This window comes from Melanotaenia boesemani, chromosome 5, assembly GCF_017639745.1.
Source record: "Melanotaenia boesemani isolate fMelBoe1 chromosome 5, fMelBoe1.pri, whole genome shotgun sequence".
Lineage (NCBI taxonomy): Eukaryota > Metazoa > Chordata > Actinopteri > Atheriniformes > Melanotaeniidae > Melanotaenia > Melanotaenia boesemani.
This window is the reverse complement of record NC_055686.1, coordinates 1,615,712-1,638,228: the sequence shown is the minus strand read 5'-3', so window position 1 is coordinate 1,638,228 and position 22,517 is coordinate 1,615,712. Positions and strand designations below refer to the sequence as shown.

General features: G+C 44.5%; 1 protein-coding gene and 1 long non-coding RNA gene across 2 annotated transcripts in view; one reads left to right on the top strand and one right to left on the bottom strand.

The window, feature by feature from the left end:
* LOC121640572 overlaps positions 1–6,718 on the top strand; it is a 34,536-nt gene extending 27,818 nt beyond the window's left edge. Inside the window, exon 3 of the long non-coding RNA XR_006010504.1 lies at positions 5,344–6,718. This is a non-coding gene — a long non-coding RNA (uncharacterized LOC121640572). The remainder of the gene's footprint in view (positions 1–5,343) is intronic.
* Positions 1–22,517, bottom strand: part of LOC121640417 — a 1,195,287-nt gene that overhangs the window by 1,033,300 nt on the left and 139,470 nt on the right. The window contains exons 7-8 of the mRNA XM_041986139.1: positions 17,847–17,850; positions 14,801–15,119 (exon numbers count right to left, since the gene is read on the bottom strand). Of these exons, the coding sequence (XP_041842073.1) occupies positions 14,801–15,119; positions 17,847–17,850 (323 nt within the window). The remainder of the gene's footprint in view (positions 1–14,800; positions 15,120–17,846; positions 17,851–22,517) is intronic.

Here is a 22,517-nt window from a genome sequence, read left to right as displayed (position 1 = left end):
TACAACAATTTTCCAGCCTGTGTAACCAAAGTTCTTTAAGAGTGCTCTCAGATTATTTTTTCCCCTCTGTGTTTTTTCTATTGCAAGCTTGCAATTTAAACCGTTGGCGCGCGTTGGAGCTCAGATGAATAAGTTAGTTTGGGTATTGCGATCCTACCAGTCTGCAGTGATTCCTCATCCTCACGGAAACCAAACCCTGTGCAGCAGAATCCTCCTTCCTGGTCATCTCCAACTCCGATGAGCGTTTATCCTCCACTAGCGACACGTATCCTCTCCTTGCAGGCCCGCGACACGCTTCGTCTCCATCCAGCCCGTGACACGTCTCCTCTTCGTGCAGCCGGTGCCAAAGCCAAACCGTCAAACGCACCCACCACAGCTTCCGCGTTAGCTTGGTACAGCGTGCACCGTTCTGTCCATGACAAACACTGCTCAACTCAGTCATGAGCTTCTCGGCAGACCACTGAATCAAAAGACGGCTATTCAGGCCTAGAAGGGATATTCCGGGAAACCCTTACAGTCCTTTTTCGCTCCTTGTCTCTACGCGTCTTTCAGCGGTTCAGCGTCCTCTCTGCCGCTCAGTGTTTAGCGTCTCTCCATAACTCCCGCGCACAAAACAATCCCCCTCTTTATCTCCTCTTCCGGTGTCCTCTTCTTCTACGCTTCCGGTTCCCCGCAACACGGAGAAAAGAACCTCCCATGAACAATGCATTAACTGAATAAATCGGAGACTTTACTCTTAATCTGGAAACAACACTACAAAAGTGTAACCACCTTTAAACAATTTATCTTTGTGAGAAAGGCATATTTATAACATGAATAGAGTAATCATTTTTTGTAGACAGGGAAACTTTTCAAACCAATCTGCACTTTGTTTTGTACCACAATATTATGCACGCCATTGTAAACAAGATGAAATACACTGATTTAGTCAGATCACTACACATGTAATGTCATGTGTAACAGCATCACAATCCTTATTTCTGGTGGCCTCCCACTATTTAGTTTTAAAGCTGCTTTCAGTGGTTTCACCAACAATGTGAAGGGAAACTGATCTGACTACCAATCCTCCACGTCATCGTCTCCTCATGGAGCAACATGAAGTCTAATTTATCTCCACATCTGTAGACTCACCGGTGAAGCTTTAGATTAGTGGGAACATATATGATCTATATGCTTGTTGCTGGTTAATCTTCTGATATGTAGAAAATGTAAATATTTCTCTGGTTGGATTGAAACAGTCACCCAGTCTGCTGCTCTACAAATGTCTCTGTTCCTGCTGCAAAGCAGGAGGATGAGTCCAAACTACTGACCTGACCTAATATTACAGAGATAGCTGAGCATTTTCTAAACCATTCAAATCAGTCTGAAAAAATATTATTATTAATTCTGAACTATTTTTCTATTATACGTTTTTTTTCTTAACAATAATGAATGAACTGAACACTCAGCTGCTCACCTCCTTCCTCAGGGCCACCTGGACATGTTCAGGTGGGGAGGGGTGGGGGGTGTGTTCAGGTGTGGAGGTGTGGGGAGGGAATGTCTGGCAGCATCTTCTTCAGCTGCTCTCGTTTCTGTTCGTAACATGTCTGATTTTATTTTTGATTTTTGATTTTGTCTAGCAGAGCTGCTTGCTAATTGTTTGTCTGCATTAATTATTGGACTAAAACAGTGAAATGAATAAAATCCAGAGTTTTCTTCAGAAATATGAGCTAATATGGAGCAAAGTGAGCTAGCTTATATGGACAAAGTTTAGAAGAGACAACAAGCTGATGTTCCACAACTTTCCATCAGACGAGCTGACCGACCACCTCGCCTCTGGAAGAAGTGGGTGACGTACTGTCCCCCCCTCTGTTCTCTCTCCAGCTTCTTTTCTTATAGGGGGGCGGTGTTCAGAAATGTTTCCAAAACAAAGAAACTTAGTGAGACCGCTGCATTGGGACTAAATTGTTTGCATGATAGTAAGTTTATCATTAGGTATCAGATCATTTTGTCAGTATTACAGTTGCATTGAGGCCCTTCTGGGCCCCCTGTCACTCATGGGCCCCATGAATCCTTCCCCTTTACCCCCCTTTTCGACGCCCCAGCCTGTAATGGGAGGTTTAAGGAAGGATGCTTCATCTGCAGCAGCTCTAGCGTGAATGAAGCATGGTAGAGAGCGCCCTCTCCTGGTCTCTGCAGGCATTACCAGTCCAATCTGGATAATTAGCCAGACTTAATTAGTAGATCACTGATCATCTTCACCTCTTACATATGAACTGATGTCATGGTAGAAAACTATTCATTTCAACAAGTATAAGGCACATCACATCAAGATTTAGCTAACCAACAAACAATTATTTAAAGTAAATAAACCTGTTACACCAACACAAATAAGTAGTTCTTTATTTTATCCAGGTTAAACCAGGAAAGCCAAACATGAGCTGGTGTGTAGAAACGGTAGCATGTCCATGTGTAGGTGTGTGTGTGTGCTGATGTGGTTGAATAATAAAACATTTCCAGTAGAATGAAGTTCAGACAGGAGCTAGTATCCTACCAGCTCATTATTACAGCTACATAAAAGGCTCATGGAGAATCTCCACCAGTGGTCTTCATGTTATCTTCAGATGAAAGTTCCCCCCCAACAACACGCTGCCCCCCATCTGTCATTTATTAAACGTTAACTCATGTGACGTCGCAGGTGACTGGACACCTCTGCTGGTGGAGGATCTGAAAATATGGGACATTTTCCTCTTCAAGCGCCTTCTTTTTTCTAAGTTGTCTTTCTGCTTCTTTCCTTTATTCTGCATGTCCTCTTTTTCTTTTCTCTCATTCTTTGTGTGGTGAACGCTCTAATTTCCCCTCTTAATACGACTTTGAACACATCCCACAGGATGGGGTGGAACAGCGCGGCTATCATTAAATTCTAAGTAGAGTTTATTTCTCTTCTAATCTCTTCTTTAAACTGAGAATCGTTAAGTGAGCTAGAATGAAATTTCCATGTAATGTTCTTGGTTGTGGACCAGAGTGGACAGACAGGTAGACAGGTGTGTGACGGCTTCATTCCACAATCACTGCTTTCATCTTTCTCCTTCCCAGATGTCAGGAAGGAACCAGTCCTCGTCTAGAGGGAATGTGGCAGAATAATGTGATCTCTTCTGTTAGGAAGACTTTTCTCCACATGTCTATAAAGCTGCCTCTTCTAAAAGTAAATTCCCTGTTTCATGCAGATGCTTTTCAAGGGCTTTCCTATGAGAGCGATCCAGCTCAGGTTGTAGGCCAATGTTTCCATCTCCCCACAGATCAGCTGTCCTTCTGTTTCCATCATCATCATCATTTCATCATTTCCTGGAAGAAGACAGCGTTACTTCCTGGAGGAGCGTATATGTTCAGTACCTGCTTTACCATCAGTAGAAGCTCTAACTGAGACTAATCTACCTTCTTTATCAGCCACTTCACCGACGTTTTCACAGTTTAACTGGTAGAAATAAGAATGGCCGCTCCTCTCTATGAGAGGCCGTTTGAGACATTATTCACAATTACTCTGTCACAGACTCGTCACATTTAAGTCTTTCACACGTTAAACTAAAACCTCTCGTATATCAAACTGAAGTCATTCACACACTAAAGGGAAATTCTGAATCACACTTCACTAGTATGTATGAAAGGAATTCTACTCGTGTGTGTGAGAGCCAATCTCATTAGAAAAAGACGTCATGTCAGTTGAAACGGACGTCACGTAGAAGACCAAACATTTTCAAAGCAAACTGAAGAGGAAGACGTTGGAGAACACTGTGACCAATGTGGACGAAGACTTCTGTTGGACTAATATCTGCTCAGCCGCCTGGACGTCATCTCAGTGAAGCAGCTGGCATCATCAATGATAGCGGCCTCAGCAGAGACTATTAGTAGGGTTCGGTCTAACGCCACATCAGCCGGACAGCCGACAGTAGTAAGTCTGATGAGGACATGCTAACTAGCCACCTAGCATACCTCGGCCATTAGCATATACAGTGCTGTCAAACGAGGACAGCACTGTGGGTCATCCTGGAGACCAGTCCAAACGCAGGTGAAGAGCATGTTGTCCAGTGTTGTCCAGGTCTTCCTTTCCCAGCACTGCATACCTGAAAGGCCGATTTATGCTAGCTGGCTACTTAGCGTGTGGTTTTCAGAACAACTCCACGACTGGAAGTAACAGCAGCCACAGCTGCAGTGAAAATGGACAGACTTGTAAAAAAGGAGCTACAAACGGCCCTGGAAGAATCAACGCTGTGGACTGACAGCACTGCTGTGTTGAAGGACGTTACCATGACAACAGCAGCTTCAAAACGTTTGGAGCCAATCGAGTGTCACTAATCAGAGAAAGCACAAAGTCACGTCAGTGGAAGTAAGGCCACTCTGAGCTGAATGCTGCTGACCATGCGTCCAGAGGAACGAAGGCAGATGTGTCAAGACTGCATCGCTGGGCCGGAGTTTTCCACAGAGGACAAGAGAAACTGGACAGTTGCACCGACAGGAGAGAAATACCCAAAGTTCTGCTGAAGTTAAGCTAGCAGGAAGGGAGAACGCCACAAATCTGCAGGAGAATCCACTCCACAAACTTGTCTGTCATTACTCAGAGTGGCATCGGCTAAAAAGAGCATTTTCATGGCTGTTAAGGTTCAAACACCTGCTGTACAAGTTAAGCACACACCCAACGTTTCTCACGTCTCAAGCAAATGATGGTTTGAGTCAAGAGAAGAAGACGGAGATGGTTGAAAGACAGAAGCAGAAGTTCAGGTCAGCGATGGAAGGATGCTGGCTTACTGCAGCAGATGCTGTAATGGGAGACATGGAGCTCATCAAACTGTCAACGTCAAAGCTTCAGTGATGAGCTTCAGACTCTTCTGAAAGGAGCCGTCACATCATCAAGCTTCATCCTGCTGTGGAAGACGGGGTTTAGAGGGCTGGAGGAAGGCTGCTCAACCTGCCATGCTAGCAGGTTCTATTCTAATCTGTTCTGTTCTGTTCTGTTCTGTTCTATTCTATTCTATTCTAATCTGTTCTGTTCTGTTCTGTTCTATTCTATTCTATTCTATTCTATTCTGTTCTGTTCTATTCTATTCTATTCTGTTCTATTCTATTCTACAGTCATTTATCAGACTCTTTTATCCAAAGCTGTCATGGTTGCTGCTCTGCTGGGCCTCCAGTCCCTCATCATGCTCATCTGCTCCACCTGTGGCAATCCTGATTGCTCACTCTCTTCACCTGCTCTCCTCCCTACTTAAGCTCACTCCAGTCTTGCTTCCCTGCCAGATGGTCAGCATTGTTTTGCCTTGTTGATGTCCAGCGTTTACTCTTGTTTTCTGATTCCTGTGTTTGACCCAGTTACGGCCCTTGGACTTCTCTTGCCTCATCCCCTGTCGGACTGCTCCTGCCTTGTGATCTCCTGGTTTTTGACCTGTTTTGGAACGACCACGGATATTTGCCTGCCCCAGCTAAGTAGTCTGCCTGCTACCCCTGTTTATGACTCTTGGCTTCTTAAATCTCTGCTCATTTGGATTGTGGATCATCCTGACTGTTTCTGGAGCCCTTTCAGGATATTATTCCCTGCTTTACCTGAGGAAGGCGCCACCGCTTCCTACTGGACCAAACCCTGCTCATCTCCTCCATTAACCAGACTAAATAAAATACTTTCTTGGAATCTGTGTCAGGAAAGAACTTAAAACTACTAATGAAAATAATAGAACAAGAAATGGTACTACTTCAGAAATGGTTCAGTGAAAATAAATTGTCTTTAAATTTAAGTAAAACAAGGTTTATGCTGTTTACAAACCAAAAATGCCCTGAAAATATTGATTTAAGTTTAAATGGAATCAGTATAAAGAGGGTGTCTGAATTTAGATTTTTAGGAGTAGTTATTGATGAAAAATTAAAATGGAAGTCACACATAGCATTCGTTAAAAAGAAAATTTGTAAAAACATTGCTGTGTTGAGTAAGGTCAAGTTTATGTTAAATTATAAGGCAATGCGAATTCTCTACTGTTCTCTTATTTTGCCATACTTGATGTACTGTTTGGAAGTGTGGGGTAATTCCTATAGCACCAATCTAAGCCCTCTAATTGTCTTACAAAAGAGGGCAATACGAATAATTAATAAAACTGCTCCTAAAGAGTCGACAACAGGATTGTTTCTGAAGTCAGGACTGTTAAAATTGCAAGACATGGTTGTGATGAAAACATTATTAGTAATATATAAAGCTAGACATTTCTTGTTGCCACTTGGACTACAAACGCTTTTTATCCTAAATGATGAATCAAGTAGACGATGTTGTGATTTTCAACTTCCTTTTGCAAGAACTACACTCAAACAAATGAGTGTTTCAGTGGTTGGTGTAAAACAATGGAACTCACTTAAAACAGATCTTAAATGTTGTTCAAATATTCTCCAATTTAAATATAAATATAAAGAGTATATAATTAAAATGTATGAAAAGAATTGTCTGAATGGTTAAGAAAATAGAGGCATCTGCTGGATGTATTTGTGTTTTAAGAATCTACTGTTGATGAGGCTGTCCTGTTCGTTTAGAAATGAGGATGGGGTAGGAGTTAATAAGATTAATTCTTCTTCCTACTCCAATTCTCTCTGTTTTTTGTTTTTTTTGTTTTTTTCTCTCTTTCTATAGAATGTATTACAATTGTTGTATTTAAATTATTGAAATTATGAAATGTTTTGTTTTGAATTTGATGCATTAACGTGGGAAGAGGGGAAAGGAGAAGGGGGAAAGAAAGGAAAAAAAAAAAAAAAGAAGAGAGAATAAATAAATAAAGAAAGAAAAGAAAGAATCTATCACTGTGTGTGTGGCTGAATTTCCGGGTCCTCAGGGAGACACCATTACACAAAGCGACTTACATCTGAGAGGAAGAACAACACAAACAAGAATTCAACCAGGAGGGACGTCATCATTAAGTGGTAGTCAGACTGCTGGGAGTCTAGGTGGACCCAGGTGGACCCAGGTAGAGCCGGGTGGACCCAGGTGGATTCAGCTGGACCCAGGTGGATCCAGGTGGACCCAGGTAGACCCAGGAGGACCAGGGTGGATCCAAGTGGATCCAGATGGACCCAGGTGGACCCGGGTGGATCCAGGTGGACCCAGATGGATCCAGGTGGACCCAGGTGGATCTAGGTGGACCCAGGTGGATTCAGCTGGACCCAGGTGAACCCAGGTGGAACCAGGTGGACCCAGGTGAACCCAGGTGGAACCAGGTGAACCCGGGTGGACCCGGGTGGACCCAGGTGGACCCAGATGGAACCAGGTGAACCCAGATGGAACCAGGTGAACCCAGGTGGACCCAGGTGGACCCAGGTAGACCCAGGTAGACCCAGGTGGACCCAGATGGACCCAGATGGACCCAGGTGGAACCAGGTGGACCCAGATGGACCCAGGTGGAACCAGGTGCTGTCATGTAGTGCTTTTAGTCCTTTGTTTAAATACGAGATCACGGTTTCATCACACAACATCATCTTGGGTGTAAGTACAACTCATTCCAACGAGTAGAAGAGTTAAGCTAAGTGTGGAAATGCTCCTTAAACAGCTGAGTCTTTAGCTTGCTCTTAAAAGTGGATCAGGACTCGGGGGATCGGACAGAGGTCGGTAGATCCTTCCACCACCGGGGAACCACAGAGGAGAAGAGTCTAGCTACTGATGTGGCGCCACCTTGTGGTGGGAGCACTAGGCGTCTTTCTCTGGCAGAGCGTACGTGTGGAGAGGGAGGGTCAAGCATCCTGGGATTCTTCCTAAAGATCTCCATGTTTCTACATTGATGTCATGATCCTGGGCTTTTGTCTAATCCCTGTTTATGCTTTGGTTTAGGTTTTGTCATGTTCATGTTGAGTTCTTACTCCAGGATTCTGGTTTTGCCGTGTCTGGTCTCTGTGTAAGTCATGGTTCAGGGTTCTTCTTCTTATATTTAGCTATGTTAGGATCTTGTGTTAAAGTTCAGGTCTTGTCATGTTTAGTTCATGTTAAGATGATGTTTTAGGATCAGGGCTTAGTTCATGTCAGGGTTATTTGGTAATGACGATGGGTTTGGTTTTGTTATGTGTATTCAGGTTCCTGGGTGATAGTCTTCCTTCATGGGTTCTACTTCCTGTTCCTGGTTGAGAACACCTGGTCTGATTGGTCCTTCATGCCACCTGCTGTTAATGACCTTTGCTGTGTATTTATAGCGATGGTTCTAGTCGTTCCTGGTCACATCCCTGCAGTTTGGTCATGGTTTCACCTGCTTTCCCTGATACGGTTGGTCCGAGTTTTCATGACTTATTCTTATTGTTTCCAGCCTTGGTTAATGTCATGTCAAGTCTTAGTTTGAGTTTCTGGAATAAACCATCATCATCTGCTCTATTCTGCCTCCTGTCCACAACTGCCTGCGAGTGCATATTTCAGTGCTTGTGAGTTTAATTAAGAGTAAAGCTGAACAGACGAGCTGTACGGTTGTTTTACCGTTGGTGAAGCCGGCGATGCCGACTCAACGCGTGAGACAGTCTCATGTCGTCCGTAAGTTTAACAAGAAGAAGACCACAGATAGCCACTACAGTGTGTGAGAGGGTCATTCTGAATAATGTCTCCAACGGCCCCTCATACCTCTGCTGTGTCCTGATCTCTATGATGAGAAGATAAACTAGTACAGCCCATTCTCTTCAGTTGTTGTGTTCAGGATCCATTAAGTGGCTTTCTGGAAGAACGTCTACATGGCCTGATCTTTCTTCATGTTAGATCATATTTTATTAGGTTTAATTACATTTAATAGCCGTTAACATTATAAGAGATGAATCTTTGCCACCAGCCATACAGTGCCTTGCAAAAGTATTCACCCCCCCTGGCCTTTTACCGAATTTGTTACATTGCAACCTCTAATTTGAATATTTTTTACAAATCAGAATTTTATTTGATGGATCTGCACAAAATAGTCCAAGTTTTGAAGTGAAATGAGAAATATAAATACAAAAAAGACATTTCAAAAATAAAAAACTGAAAATTGCCATGTGCATAAGTATTCACCCCCCCAATGTCAGTACTTTGTAGAGCCACCTTTTACTGCGATCACAGCTGCAGGTCGTTTTTGATAAGTCTCTACGAGTTACCACATCTTGCCACTGGGATTTTTGCCCATTCTTCAAGGGAAAACTGCTCCAGCTCCTTCAGGTTTGATGGTTTGCGCTTATGAACAGCAATCTTTAAGTCTGACCACAGATTCTCAGTTGGATTGAGGTCTGGACTTTGACTAGGCCATTCCAACACATTCACATTTTTCTCCTTAAGCCACTAAAGTGTTGCTTTAGCAGTATGCTTGGGGTCATTGTCCTGCTGGAAGGTGAACCTCCGTCCTAGTCTCAGATCACTGACAGATTGATAGAGGTTTTGCTCAAGAATACTTCTGTATTTAGCACCATCCATCTTTCCCTCGACTCGGACCAGTTTCCCAGTGCCTGCTGCTGAAAAACATCCCCACAGCATGATGCTGCCACCACCATGTTTCACCGTGGGGATGGTGTTCTTGAGGTGATGGGATGTGTTGGGTGTGCGGCAGACATACCGTTTTCCTTGATGGCCAGAAAGCTCAATTTTAGTCTCATCTGACCAGAGCACCTTTCTCCATACATTTTGACAATCTCCCACGTGCCTCTGTGCAAAGTCAAAACGTGCCTTCTTATTTTTAGCAGAAAGTAATGGCTTTCTTCTGGCCACCCTTCCATAAAGCCCAGCTCTGTGGAGTGTACGGCTGATTGTGGTCCTATGGACAGATACTCCAGCCTCTGCTGTGGAACTCTGCAGCTCCTCCAGGGTTACCTTCGGTCTCTGGGCTGCCTCTCTGATTAATGCCCTCCTTGCCCGGTCTGTCAGTTTTGGTGGGCGGCCCTCTCTTGGCAGGTTTGTTGTGGTGCCATGTTCTTTCCATTTGATGATGATGGATTTTATGGTGTCCTGGAGATCATCAAAGATTTAGATATTTTTTTATAACCTAACCCAGACTTGTACTTCTCAACAACTTTGTCTCTGACTTGTTTGGAGAGTTCTTTGGTCTTCATAGTGGTGTTTGGTTAGCGGCGCCCCTTCATTAGATGTTGCAGCCTCTGAGACCTTTCAGAAGAGGTGCATATATACTGATAGATCATGTGACACTTAGATTGGACACAGGTGAACTTTGATTCACTCATAGTGTGACTTCTGAAGGTAATTGGTTGGACCAGAGCATTTTAGGGCCTTCATAACAAAGGGGGTGAATACTTATGCACATGGCAATTTTCAGTTTTTTATTTTTGAAATGTCTTTTTTGTATTTATATTTCTCATTTCACTTCAAAACTTGGACTATTTTGTGCAGATCCATCAAATAAAATTCTGATTTGTAAAAAATAATCAAATTAGAGGTTTCAATGAAACAAATTCGGTAAAAGGCCAGGGGGGGTGAATACTTTTTCAAGACACTGTAAGTATCGATGCGTCTACGTATCATTCAGATGGACGAGTAAGGATCAGTCAGATCTGCTCCCTGAACAATCCCAGAAAAGAAGAAGAAGAAGAAAGTAAAACAGAGGTGGTTCCAAGGCTGGGCTCTCTTGGAGATGACCCTGGCCGGGCTGGAAACATCATCTAGCTGAGGGGAAACCTCTTCTACCTGTGGCTTGAGGCCCCATTGCAGCATGTAATATAGCATAGATACTGGTCTCTGTCCATCCAGGAAACAAGGCCAGGTCCCTGCATCCCTCCTTTATATTTATTCACGGTGATGGGAGACCTCTATCCTTCATGTCTTTCCTGCTTCCATTGCTGTCTCCTACAGCCTTGCTTCATCCTCATAGAACACTGCTAGTTTAGCAGGAACGGGGTCTGGAAGCGGATGTTCTGCTGCTTTAGTTCCCGTTTAAAGATATTTTCAGATATTACATGATGCTGCATTTGTTGTTAATCTGAGCAGAATGTTTTACACTAGAATGATGAAGGTGGACATACTGAGTGTTTGAAAATGTGCAGCTTTGTCCAATAAAACCATGAAGTCTTGCTGGTCCCTGACTTTTCCTAAAACTACATGAACTTTTTTAAAGCTAGTTTAATATTTAGTCTGTAAACAGAGGAAATGAGATCATTTCTACCTTTTTCAGCTACAGGTGCTTATTTCCACCACACAGGACTTTGTGCTGTTCTATGTTTAGTTCCTGACGTTCTACATCAGACCATGTGGAGGTATTCTGTAAAGGGTGGGATGCAGAGATGGATCCATGCTGGATTTAATGGCCAAACATGGCGGCGTGCTAGGCGGTCGCCTGTTGCAGCAGCTCTCGTGTTGAACGTCTGTTTCTCCTGTTTTTCTGTGTTGTTTTAGTTCTTTTTTTGGTTTTTCTGCACCAGCCAAACGACACACTTTAAAAGCAGATGCTACTATTTGCTTTAAAGCTTTGCTGGTGGTCTCTGCGCTGCTTTTGTGGCTCCTGGTGACTGAAGGACAGGAGCGCTATGGAGGAAGCATTGTTTACACCGTGACCAGCTGATAGCGCTGTGCAGGGGTGATCTGCTGCCTGGAGCGAGGCCGGTCATCCTGAAGGAGATGTGGAGGAGATGTTGGGGTGCAGAGCAGGAGCCAAGAAGCAGAGGTACAAGCCAGCTGTTCCAGCGGTCATAACGGGGACCTGAGATCTCTGGAGAATAAGATGGACGAGCTCGCTGTGATTATTAGATTCCAGTGGGAATACCATGAGTGTAGCTTCATGTGCTTTATGGAGACATGGCTTCATTCACTCATCCCGGTAGCGTAGCGGTACCCGGCTTCAGCACCGTTCAGGTGGACACAGACACAACGAGCAGCGGTAAGAAGAGAGGTAATTCCTTGGTAATTCACCTCCATCATCGTCATGGCAACGTACCTCCCACCTTCAGCAGACACAGAGGCAGCATCATCATCAGTTCCAGTGTTGCCAAGCGACAGATTCAACATCCCAATGCTTTCACAGGTACAACCAGGACTTTAATCATGTGATTTTGGACGAACTTCTGTCCACTTTCCATCAACATGTGGATCGTCCCACCCGAGGAATAAAACACTGGATCTTCTGTATACAAATACCAGGGATGCATACACTGCCACAGCTCTCCCTCCCCTTGGCTGATCAGACCACAATCTCATTCTGTTGATCCAAAGACTGTCCCACTTGTTCAGGACAGCCTGTGGACAGAAGGACAGTGGGGAGGTGGACGGAGGACGCTGCTGAAGCTCTACAGGACTGAATTGGGTCAACAAAGTGTCACTAAGAGATGATGTCATGTGATGTGCGACAATAGATGAGTAGGACCCGGCTATGAGAGAGCCGTGGCTGGCAGTGCTTTGTGTTTCTGTTGTTAATAAAAACACTGTTAATAGCCAGGAGTTGTTAACGTGACATGATGTCAGAAGTGTCTGAATGAACGCTTCAGGGACATGGCTAAGATTGGACCACCGGAGCAGTTTGACTTTTCCCAGCCAGTGGAGTGGCCGGTTTGGTGCCGCTGATCCGACCGTTTAGAGTAGCTTCAAAGCTTGATCGGGAGCCCGGCGTGGTGCAGGTGAACTCCCTGCTATATGCAGTGGGTAAAGACTCTGAGCCGATATACGAATCCTTCAGATACAATGAGGTGTCTCCAAACTTCAACTGGAGCCCGACCTCACACTGGAGAAAGCCATTCAGATTACAAGACAGAGCAAACAGATTAAACAACAAAACGTCACCGTGGGAGATGCCCACTCAGTGGATGCAGTGAGACATGATAAGCAGAAAAATGCACACGCCAGGAGGCACAAGGACATGCATCACAGCAGCCTGAAAAGAGCAGGCCTAAATGCTGGACTTTTTTTTTATCTATTAAGCAGGAAAAGATTAAAACAATCGGGTCTGACTCAGTTTAAGAACTGTTTTTCAGCAGCTTCCTGCTCTGCAGAACATACAAACCAGACACACATCACAAATTCCCAGACAAGACAGTACAACCAGACAAACACAGACCAAGAGAAGCAGCTTTAGGGGAGGCTATGGAGCCACCTCAGTGGTCACAGCTGTACCTGTCCATTAGATGGCGAGCAAATATTCTTTTAAATAGTCTTTGTCATGTTATAGTCCTGATGTGCTGTGGGATCTCATTCCAGGCTTTAGTGAGCACATAAAAGAAAGCTCTCTGACCGTAGCAGTTCCTAAAGGCCGGTAAAGACAAAAGTCCATTTGTAACAGATCTAGTCGAGCGGTCCGACCTTGAGCTGAGTTTTGGTACCAACGCAGTAAGTGCTGCTGAGATGTGTCCATTCAAGATTTGATAATACAATTTAATCCCATGTCTTATTGTATAGTTCTGAAATGTCAAAGCATTAGACAACGATAGTGCAGAGTAATGGTGAGTCCAGCCTGGATGCCTGTTATGGATCTTGTGAGCTCTGTTATAGACTCTTACTGCTGGTTCAAGGATTTTATTTGTTGTAAGTGACCAAACAGGCAGACAATACGACAGAGTAGACATAATGATTGCATGGAGATATGTTTTAGAGACAGAGTGAGACAAATGTGGTCTAATTTTACTATAAACATATAACTTTTGATTTAACTTTCTGGTTAGGGTTTGGACATGCTCACAGTAAGTGAGATGTGAGTCAAGAGAGATTCCTAAATACTTGTATGTGGAAACAACAGAGCTTGTGGTTGGAGAAGGTGATGGGATTGGATATGGATAACTGTCTCCTAGATGAGTAAAGGTACATGCTTTCTGTTTTCTTAACATTAAGTGTTAAATGATTATCTTGCAGCCAGTCATGCAAATGCTGCATATCTGTGTTAAGTTTGTGATTAATGGTGTCAGTGTTTGGGCCAGACAGAAAAATAACAGTATCATCAGCAAATTACAGAGAATTGGAAAAACTAAGCACAGGAGGAAGATCATTAATGTCCAAAAGGAATAGTAAAGGGCCTAAAATGCTGCCCTGTGGAACACCCATAGAACACCTTAGTGGCTGTGATGTTACTGAGCCAATTTTTACAGTCTGAGATCTGTCACTTAAATATGATATAAACATGTTTATTGCAGAGGAGGACAAATGAAAAGAAAGAAGTTTATGTAACTAAATTTGATGATTAACTGTATCGAAAGCTTTTTGAAAATCTATGTATATAACTCCGGTAACATGACCTTTGTTTAGAGACGCACGAATCTGCTCTGTAAAAAGAAGCAAAGCCGACACGGTTGACCGCGAGGGTCGAAAACCATGTCGGCAGTCACTAAGCAGATTATTATGTTCAAGGTAATTAATTAATTGATTATATAATGGTTTGTCAAGTAACTTAGAGACAGTTGGAAGAATTACAACTGGACGGTAGTTGGGAACATTTGTGGGATCATCAGACTTAAAAATGGGGTGATCTGGGCTGTTTTCAGGAAACACTGATTGCCTAATACACAAGTTAACTAAATGGTGAAAAAGTGGTATACGAGTACTGGCATGAGATTTCAGAAAAGTCATGTTTAAGTTATTTACATCACAGGAACGGGAAACATTTAAAGAACACAAAATATTATTTAAATCATTTTGTGAGATTTCAGAAAAAGAGAATTGTTGAGATGCAGCTGATACTGATGGAGAAATAGAGGAGCAGTAAATTTGGAGGACAATTCTTGTACAGATGCAATAAAATACTCATTAAAAGTACTGGCAATTCAGTCACATTTACTCTCACACACACACATTTCACTTCCACCTTCTAAACACACTCTGATCAGTATTGATCACAACTGATCAGCTGATTAGAAAAAACATCAGATTTAAACCACTGACCTCTGACTGTGAGAAGAACTTGTTTCTCCATCAGGATGTTTCCCTCCCTGCTGTAGACTCTGCAGGTGAAGGTCCTACTGTCTCCATCTGTGGGGAGTTTCAGAGTCAGACTGAGGTCTCCAGGTTGTAGAAGTTTTCTCTCCATCACTGTTCTGGTTCTGTAGACCTGGTACTGGTCTTCAAGCTTGTCAGAACCGTTCTGATACACATGGACTTTCTCATCGTCATCATCCTTCCACTCCACTTTAGCGTCTCCAGGCAGGTGAACTGTGGTTCTGCAGGGCAGCAGGACAGACTCCACCCCTGACTCCACCTCCACCTTATAGACTGAGAGAAACAAACAGCATCAGCTGTACAGACAGCAGCAACAGCTCTGATGGTCACATGACCGTCTCATCCTGGTCTCTGAACCATCTGAAGCTGAACTCCACCACGACTGAGCTCAGCTCCAGGAGGAACATGAAGCTGCTGCATCCAGCTGTTTAGCACCACAGAAGAAGAACAGCTGCTCCACATGGAGACTCTGTGTGAGATAAATGCAGTGAAGCTTCAACTCTGTTTGGTAAAGTCATGATGTGGAGCTGCTTTACTGGTGAAGGACTCAGTCTGAAGGAGCTTTCCTGACTTCTGGAACAAAACCTGAACTTTCTCTCCACATTTCTGTCTCAGCTTCTGGAATAAATCTGACTGTCAGAGAACCACAAGAGGACTCATGTTGACCATCAGCATTATGGGTAGTGTAGTTTTAAAGACTCACCTGATTTAAAATAGGACATGAAATAGGATCTAAAATTATATAAAACACCAGCAGAGACGATAACCAGAACCAGGAGAACCAGAAGAGCTGTGGCCCAGGATGGAAATGGTGCTGTGGAAAAAAGGAAGAATTATGACCTCTGACCTGTATCTACATCTCTGACCTGTATCTACATCTCTGACCTGTATCTACATCTCTAACCTGTATCTACACCTCTGACCTGTATCTACACCTCTGACATGTATCTACATCTCTGACCTGTATCTACACCTCTGACCTGTATCTACATCTCTGACCTGTATCTACATCTCTGACCTGTATCTACACACCTGACCTGTATCTACAAATCTGACCTGTATCTACATCTCTGACCTGTATCTACACCTCTGACCTGTATCTACATCTCTGACCTGTATCTACAAATCTGACCTGTATCTACACCTCTGACCTGTATCTACATCTCTGACCTGTATCTACATCTCTAACCTGTATCTACATCTCTGACCTGTATCTACAAATCTGACCTGTATCTACACCTCTGACCTGTATCTACATCTCTGACCTGTATCTACACCTCTGACCTGTATCTACATCTCTGACCTGTATCTACATCTCTGACCTGTATCTACACCTCTGACCTGTATCTACATCTCTAACCTGTATCTACACCTCTGACCTGTATCTACACCTCTGACATGTATCTACATCTCTGACCTGTATCTACATCTCTGACCTGTATCTACATCTCTGACCTGTATCTACATCTCTGACCTGTATCTACACCTCTGACATGTATCTACATCTCTGACCTGTATCTACATCTCTGACCTGTATCTACACCTCTGACCTGTATCTACACCTCTGACATGTATCTACATCTCTGACCTGTATCTACATCTCTGACCTGTATCTACATCTCTAACCTGTATCTACACCTCTGACCTGTATCTACACCTCTGACATGTATCTACATCTCTGACCTGTATCTACATCTCTGACCTGTATCTACATCTCTGACCTGTATCTACACCTCTGACCTGTATCTACATCTCTGACCTGTATCTACATCTCTAACCTGTATCTACACCTCTGACCTGTATCTACACCTCTGACATGTATCTACATCTCTGACCTGTATCTACACCTCTGACCTGTATCTACACCTCTGACCTGTATCTACATCTCTGACCTGTATCTACATCTCTGACCTGTATCTACACCTCTGACCTGTATCTACACCTCTGACCTGTATCTACATCTCTGACCTGTATCTACATCACTGACCTTTGACGTGTATCAGAACTACTTTCTGTCTCAGGATGTCTTTGTCTCTGTAAATCGTGCAGATGTAGCTTCCTGTGTCTCCATCTGTGGGGTGTTTCAGGGTCAGACTGACGTCTCCAGATCTCAGCAGGTCTTCTTTCATCTCTGTACGGTCTCTGTAAAACTTGGTTTGTTTTATAAACTCTTTACTTGTGTTAGGATAAACATGAACCATCATAAAAACTGGATCAGAGCGAGACCACTCCACAGTGACGTCTTTGGGCAGGTCAGATGTTGTTCTGCAGGGCAGGATGACAGACTCCGCCCCCTCAGTCACCTCCACCTCCTCCTGATGGTCTGAGAAGACAGAACAATATTATTCAGTCACACTTTTTATTTTTTATCAGGAACAAAAGGAAAACCAAATCATTTTAAACCATTTTAGTTACTGGACTCTGCTGAATACATGAAGTGAAGAACAAACATGCAGTGGTTTGTTAATATCTAGACCAGTTCTACACAGACCTCCAAGATGCCTATGAAGGAACCTCCCCACCACATCTGGGACTCTCAGACCACCTATCTCTGTCCCTGATCCCTGCCTATGGACCCTCATCTGTAGACAGAGACCTTTAGTAAAAACTGTTCAGCTGTGGACTGAGGAAGCTACCTCAGCCCTACAGGACTGCTTCAGTTTTACAGACTGGGGGACATCTGCAGAGGGGACAGACCTGGACACTCACACATCAGCTGGACTCTCCTCCATCAACGTCTGACCACAACTAAAACTGTTGAAGTCTTCCTGAACCAGGAGCCAACAGTGTGGATGTGGACTCTCTGAACCACTTCATTCACTTCAGCCACCACAACAGAGAGACCCACACTGATCCTGGTCTTCCTGAGAACCAGCCTGTCCAGCTGCTCCAGATGGACTTACTGGACGGATACTGGAGTCATGAGCAGATGATCCAGCAGAGGTTTTACAACCATCTCCAACCTCTTGCTACAGCAGTCTGTGGTCCCCACCTGTCTTAAGTCCGCCTCCATCAAACTGTCTGAGGATTCCTGTCCAGTCGCTCTCACCCCGTCACCACCAGATGTTTTAAGATGGAGGTCCCCAACCCTGGTCCTCAAGGCCCACTGTCCTGCAGATCTTAGATGTCTCCCTGCTGCAACACACCTGATTCAAATTAATGTCTCATTACCAGACTTGTTAGAGCTGTCACAGAACCGCTTAATTTTAATCAGGTGTGTTACAGCTGGGAGACATCTAAGATCTGCAGGACAGTGGGCTGTAAGGACCAGGGTTGGGGACCTCTGTTTTAAGAGACTCGTCCTCTCTCACATCAAAACTGGTCCCTGTTGACTTTGATCCACACCAGTTTGGTTCCCAGTTAAACAGATGGACAGAGGATGTGATCTTAACAGCTCTGCACACCTGGAGAACAGGGACACGTACGTGAGGATGCTGATGGTGGATTTCAGATCCACCTTCAGTCCTTCATAACACACTGCTGAAACTGAGGGACCTGGACCCTGGACTTCCTGAGGAACAGACCCCAGAACATCAGGATGGGAAACCACATCTAATCCACTCTCATCCTGAAGACCGGTCCACCACAGGGATGTGTCCTCAGCCATATTCTCTACTCCCTCTTCACTGAGGACTGGTCCTCATCCACCCCTCCAACACCACCATCACATCTGAGGAAGAGGGTGGAGAGCTTCAGGTTTCTGGGTGTCCACATGTCTGCTGACCTCACCTGGTCCACCTCCATCAGATCCTGATGAGAACCTTTTACAGATCCACCATGGAGAGTCTCCTGGTCTACTTCTGCACGGTGTGGATCACCAGCTGCTCAGCAGAGGACAGTAAAGACCTCCAGCAGGTGGTGAGAGGACCAGAGAGGAGACAGAGACCACATGTCCCCCTCAGAGACATCTCCACTGGTGGACTCCAGCAGAAAGCCAGCTGTATTATTAAGGACCTGACACACCTTGGACACACCCTGGTCTCCGTCCTGCCTTCTGGAGAACTCTGCAGAGGACTCAGGACAAAACCAGAACAGAATCAGGAACATCTTCTACCCACAAGCTGCTTCTCACTGTTCTGCAGCATGAACATAAAGTTCTGTTCTCTTCTTCTTCTACTCTTCTAATAAAGGACTCATCAGGTTGTTCCTTCACTCTGTTCCTCCCTTCAGGTTGACCTCTGACCTGTATCTACAGCAGGAGTTTCTGCTCACCTTTCACCTTCAGCTCAACATCCGTGACTCTCTCTTCTTCTACTCCATTACTGATGGAGCAGGTGTAGATGCTGCTGACAGACAGATGTGGTTTTCTCAGACTGAGACTGAAGTCTGAAGAGTCTAAAGCATCAGGTTCCATTGACGTCCGTCCTCTGTAACGCTGGTTCTGTTCTTCCAGATCACCTTCTTCTCCTCTCTGGTGGACAAATCTGGGACTGAGATCGCTGCGAGTCCACATGACTTTGGGGTTTTCTTCAGGTAGAAAACCACGGTACACACAGGGCAGAAGGACTGACTCCGCCCCCTCATTCACCTCCACCACCCCAGCCAGGGCATGCTGGGAAACTGTGAGGACACAAACAGAAAGACAGATCAGCTGCGGGTTTGTCTCAGTGTCCACATGGTGGACTACAGGTCAGAAGAACTCCATCTGGAAGCCAAAGCGTTGCTACGAAGGTCAAGGATCCAAGGATGAGTTTGACTTTCTCAGCTTTTGAATCTAAACCCACCTGAGATCCTGAGAAAGGTAAATAAAAACAAGCAGAATGATTTGCTGATCTCATCAACAATCTTTTATTCCCAGTAGAAAACACAATCATATCCATGTTGAATACGAGGTTTTACTATTTAATAGAAACCGGGTTCATCTTGAACTTGATGGCAGCAGCACGTGTGAAAAAGTTGGGACAGGAGATAAAAGCAGGCCTGGATAGAAAGTGGTGGGTTGGAAACAGACCAACAGTCAGTATGAAGAGATAATAAAATGTATTAATGATGTTTCCACTGCAGCAGCATCAGGACCAGTGTCTCCATCTTCATGGAGCTCCTGTGGTGGAGCGACAGACAGATCCTCCATCACTAACAGCTGAACACACAGAGCTGCTGCTGGAAACTCACTCAGCTTTGCTTTTATTCTTCTAGCAGCTTCACACTGAAAACTCTTTCAATCCAGCTGGAAATGAAGCTTTTCTCACCAACCTGAGCAACAACAGTCCTGTTGAAAGATCTGGTGTTTGTGAAGAAGCAGATTACAGATCAGGAGGGGCGTCGTACTCAGAGATTTCTTTTCTAACACTACAATCTGTGCCAGATGCTGCTGCTGCAGTGTTCTTCTCATCTTTAATGCTGTTATTTCCCTGCAGCAGTCCTTACACCAGGGCTGCCAGACTCCAGACCTTCAGGGCTGCTGGCCTGCAGCTTCTAGATGCTTCTCTGCTCCAACACCAGTCCAATGAGACGGGTCCAACAGCTTGTTGTCCAGCCATTAATTCAAATCTGGTGGAGCAGGAAAACAGTGAAGCCCTGCAGGACCAGAGTCTGACACCCTGCTAGAAACCATAACAGACAACAGAACAGCAGCCAGTTTATTCATGTCACAGATTCAGAGACTTTCTTCATCCCAAAGGAAATTCCTGAGCAGTCCGGCCCGTTCGTTAGCAGGAAATAGATGAACAGACAACACCACATCAAACAGGAGTTCTTCCACAAACCCACATGAGGAACCAGAGGATAGAATATATGGCCTGGACACAGAAACACATGGAAACAGAAGAATTCCTGCAAACGATGCATGGAAGTGTTACCCTGAATCCCAGTTTAATGAGAAGCAGTGATGAATGACACCTGTCAATCATTCATTCCTCTAGCAGAAGCCTGAACTGCAGTTTATCAGTAATAAAGATCCTTTGCTGCTCTTTACTGATACATGTAGAGCAGCTGGTTAAAAGATGAGGATGTGGAAGAATTCCTGCTTCAGGTTCCTGGTTAGGAGTTATTCTGTGTAAACAGAAGAAATGAAAGAGGTGGGGGGGCAGCACTGGACATCAGTTCTGCTCTGAAATGTCAAATTCTTCATGACAGCTGTTAGAAAGGATGTTATGGAGACCATCACTGCTGGAAAGATGCAGGAAAAGGTGAAATAGAAGCATCAGTGGTGTTTCCAGCAGCTGGAAGTTCAGACATTTACAGATAAAATAACACAATTGTTTCATGGCTTTAACAAGAATGTGTTTCTATGTGGAGATTTCTATACTGATGCTGGAAATCCACACGGATTAGGGTCAGTAAGTGGTTTTATAAGTTCTATGTACAGTCTGACTTTCTTTCCAGGGATTTTAACCTTTATTTAACCAGATAAGAACCCACTGAGATCAGAATCTCTTCCACAAGGCGACCTGGCTGAGAGGCCGGCAGCACACGTCAGTATGAAACCAGGAAGTAGAACTACGGCATTTCCAATCTGATACACACACATCTACAATCAGGAGAGAAGAACTCATGAAACATGAGAAACATGAGGCTTCCCGATGCTCTCACATGGTTTTCTGTGTAAAAGGCCGTTAAAGGTACCAAAGACAACAAGATCAGACAGCTGCAGCTGCTTTTCTAGCTGCTTCCAGTCTGATGGAGCAGCAGCACTAAAAGCTCTTTTCCCGAGTTCAGTCCGCACACGAGGGACGGACAGTTAGTAAAAGCCACCAGAGCGCAGGGCGTGTCCACTTCCACCCCGCTGTAAACATGCTCCCACACATGGAGGCCAGACCAGCCATAGTTCATACAGCAAGATGAGCCAGTGTGTTTCCCTTCGGACATTTAGAGACGGCCAACCAACCTGGTCCACATCTCAGAGATGAGCTGGAACGTTCCAGCCAGGTCTAAGTCTGAATGCACAGCGGTACACAGAGTTTAATGGTTGGAGGCCTCACATACAAACACCCCCATCATCAAGGAGCAGCATAAAGGTGGTGGACAGCAGTCGCTTCCTCACTCTGAGACACAAACCAGACTGGATTCTCGAATAGAAACCTGCTTCCACTTTAAGTTTAGTTGCCAGTTTTTCAATGTGTCCACTGAAAGTCACGTTCTCATCTCTAATAAACCTGATTTTTATACCTGCTGCCTCTTTCTAAACATGCTCCTTCACAACTTCTCATCTCAATGGTTCCTCTCAGGTAGACAAGAACATCAGTCTGGATCTGTCTGCATTCACTTCCACTTTAGGATCCCTGCAGGACCGGACCAGCCGCAAGTCATCCTTCAGCCGCTGGTGGTCTAGGTGGGGTCCAGAACGCGACGTGGACTTTATAGATAACTGGAGAACTTTCTGGGGAAAACCTGGTCTTATTAGGAGAGACGGCATCACCCCACTTTGGATGGAGCAGCTCTCAGATCTGGAATATGGAGGATTTTATTGGTTATTTAAGTCCATGAAGACTCAGGGTGGAGACCAGGAGGCAGAGTTGTAGTCTGATACGCTTCTCTGCAGACCCCCACCTGCTGCCACCCCCCAGATACCCATAATAACTGGGTCTGGATGGTGGTCTAGTGGAGGTTTTCCAGAGAGACGGTATCTGACCACAGTCCACAATAACACAACGTGGCCCCCCTACAGGACCTGGACCAGCCTCTTTGCCTGGTTTTACTCTTAAATAGAAACTTGTTCTTTAGA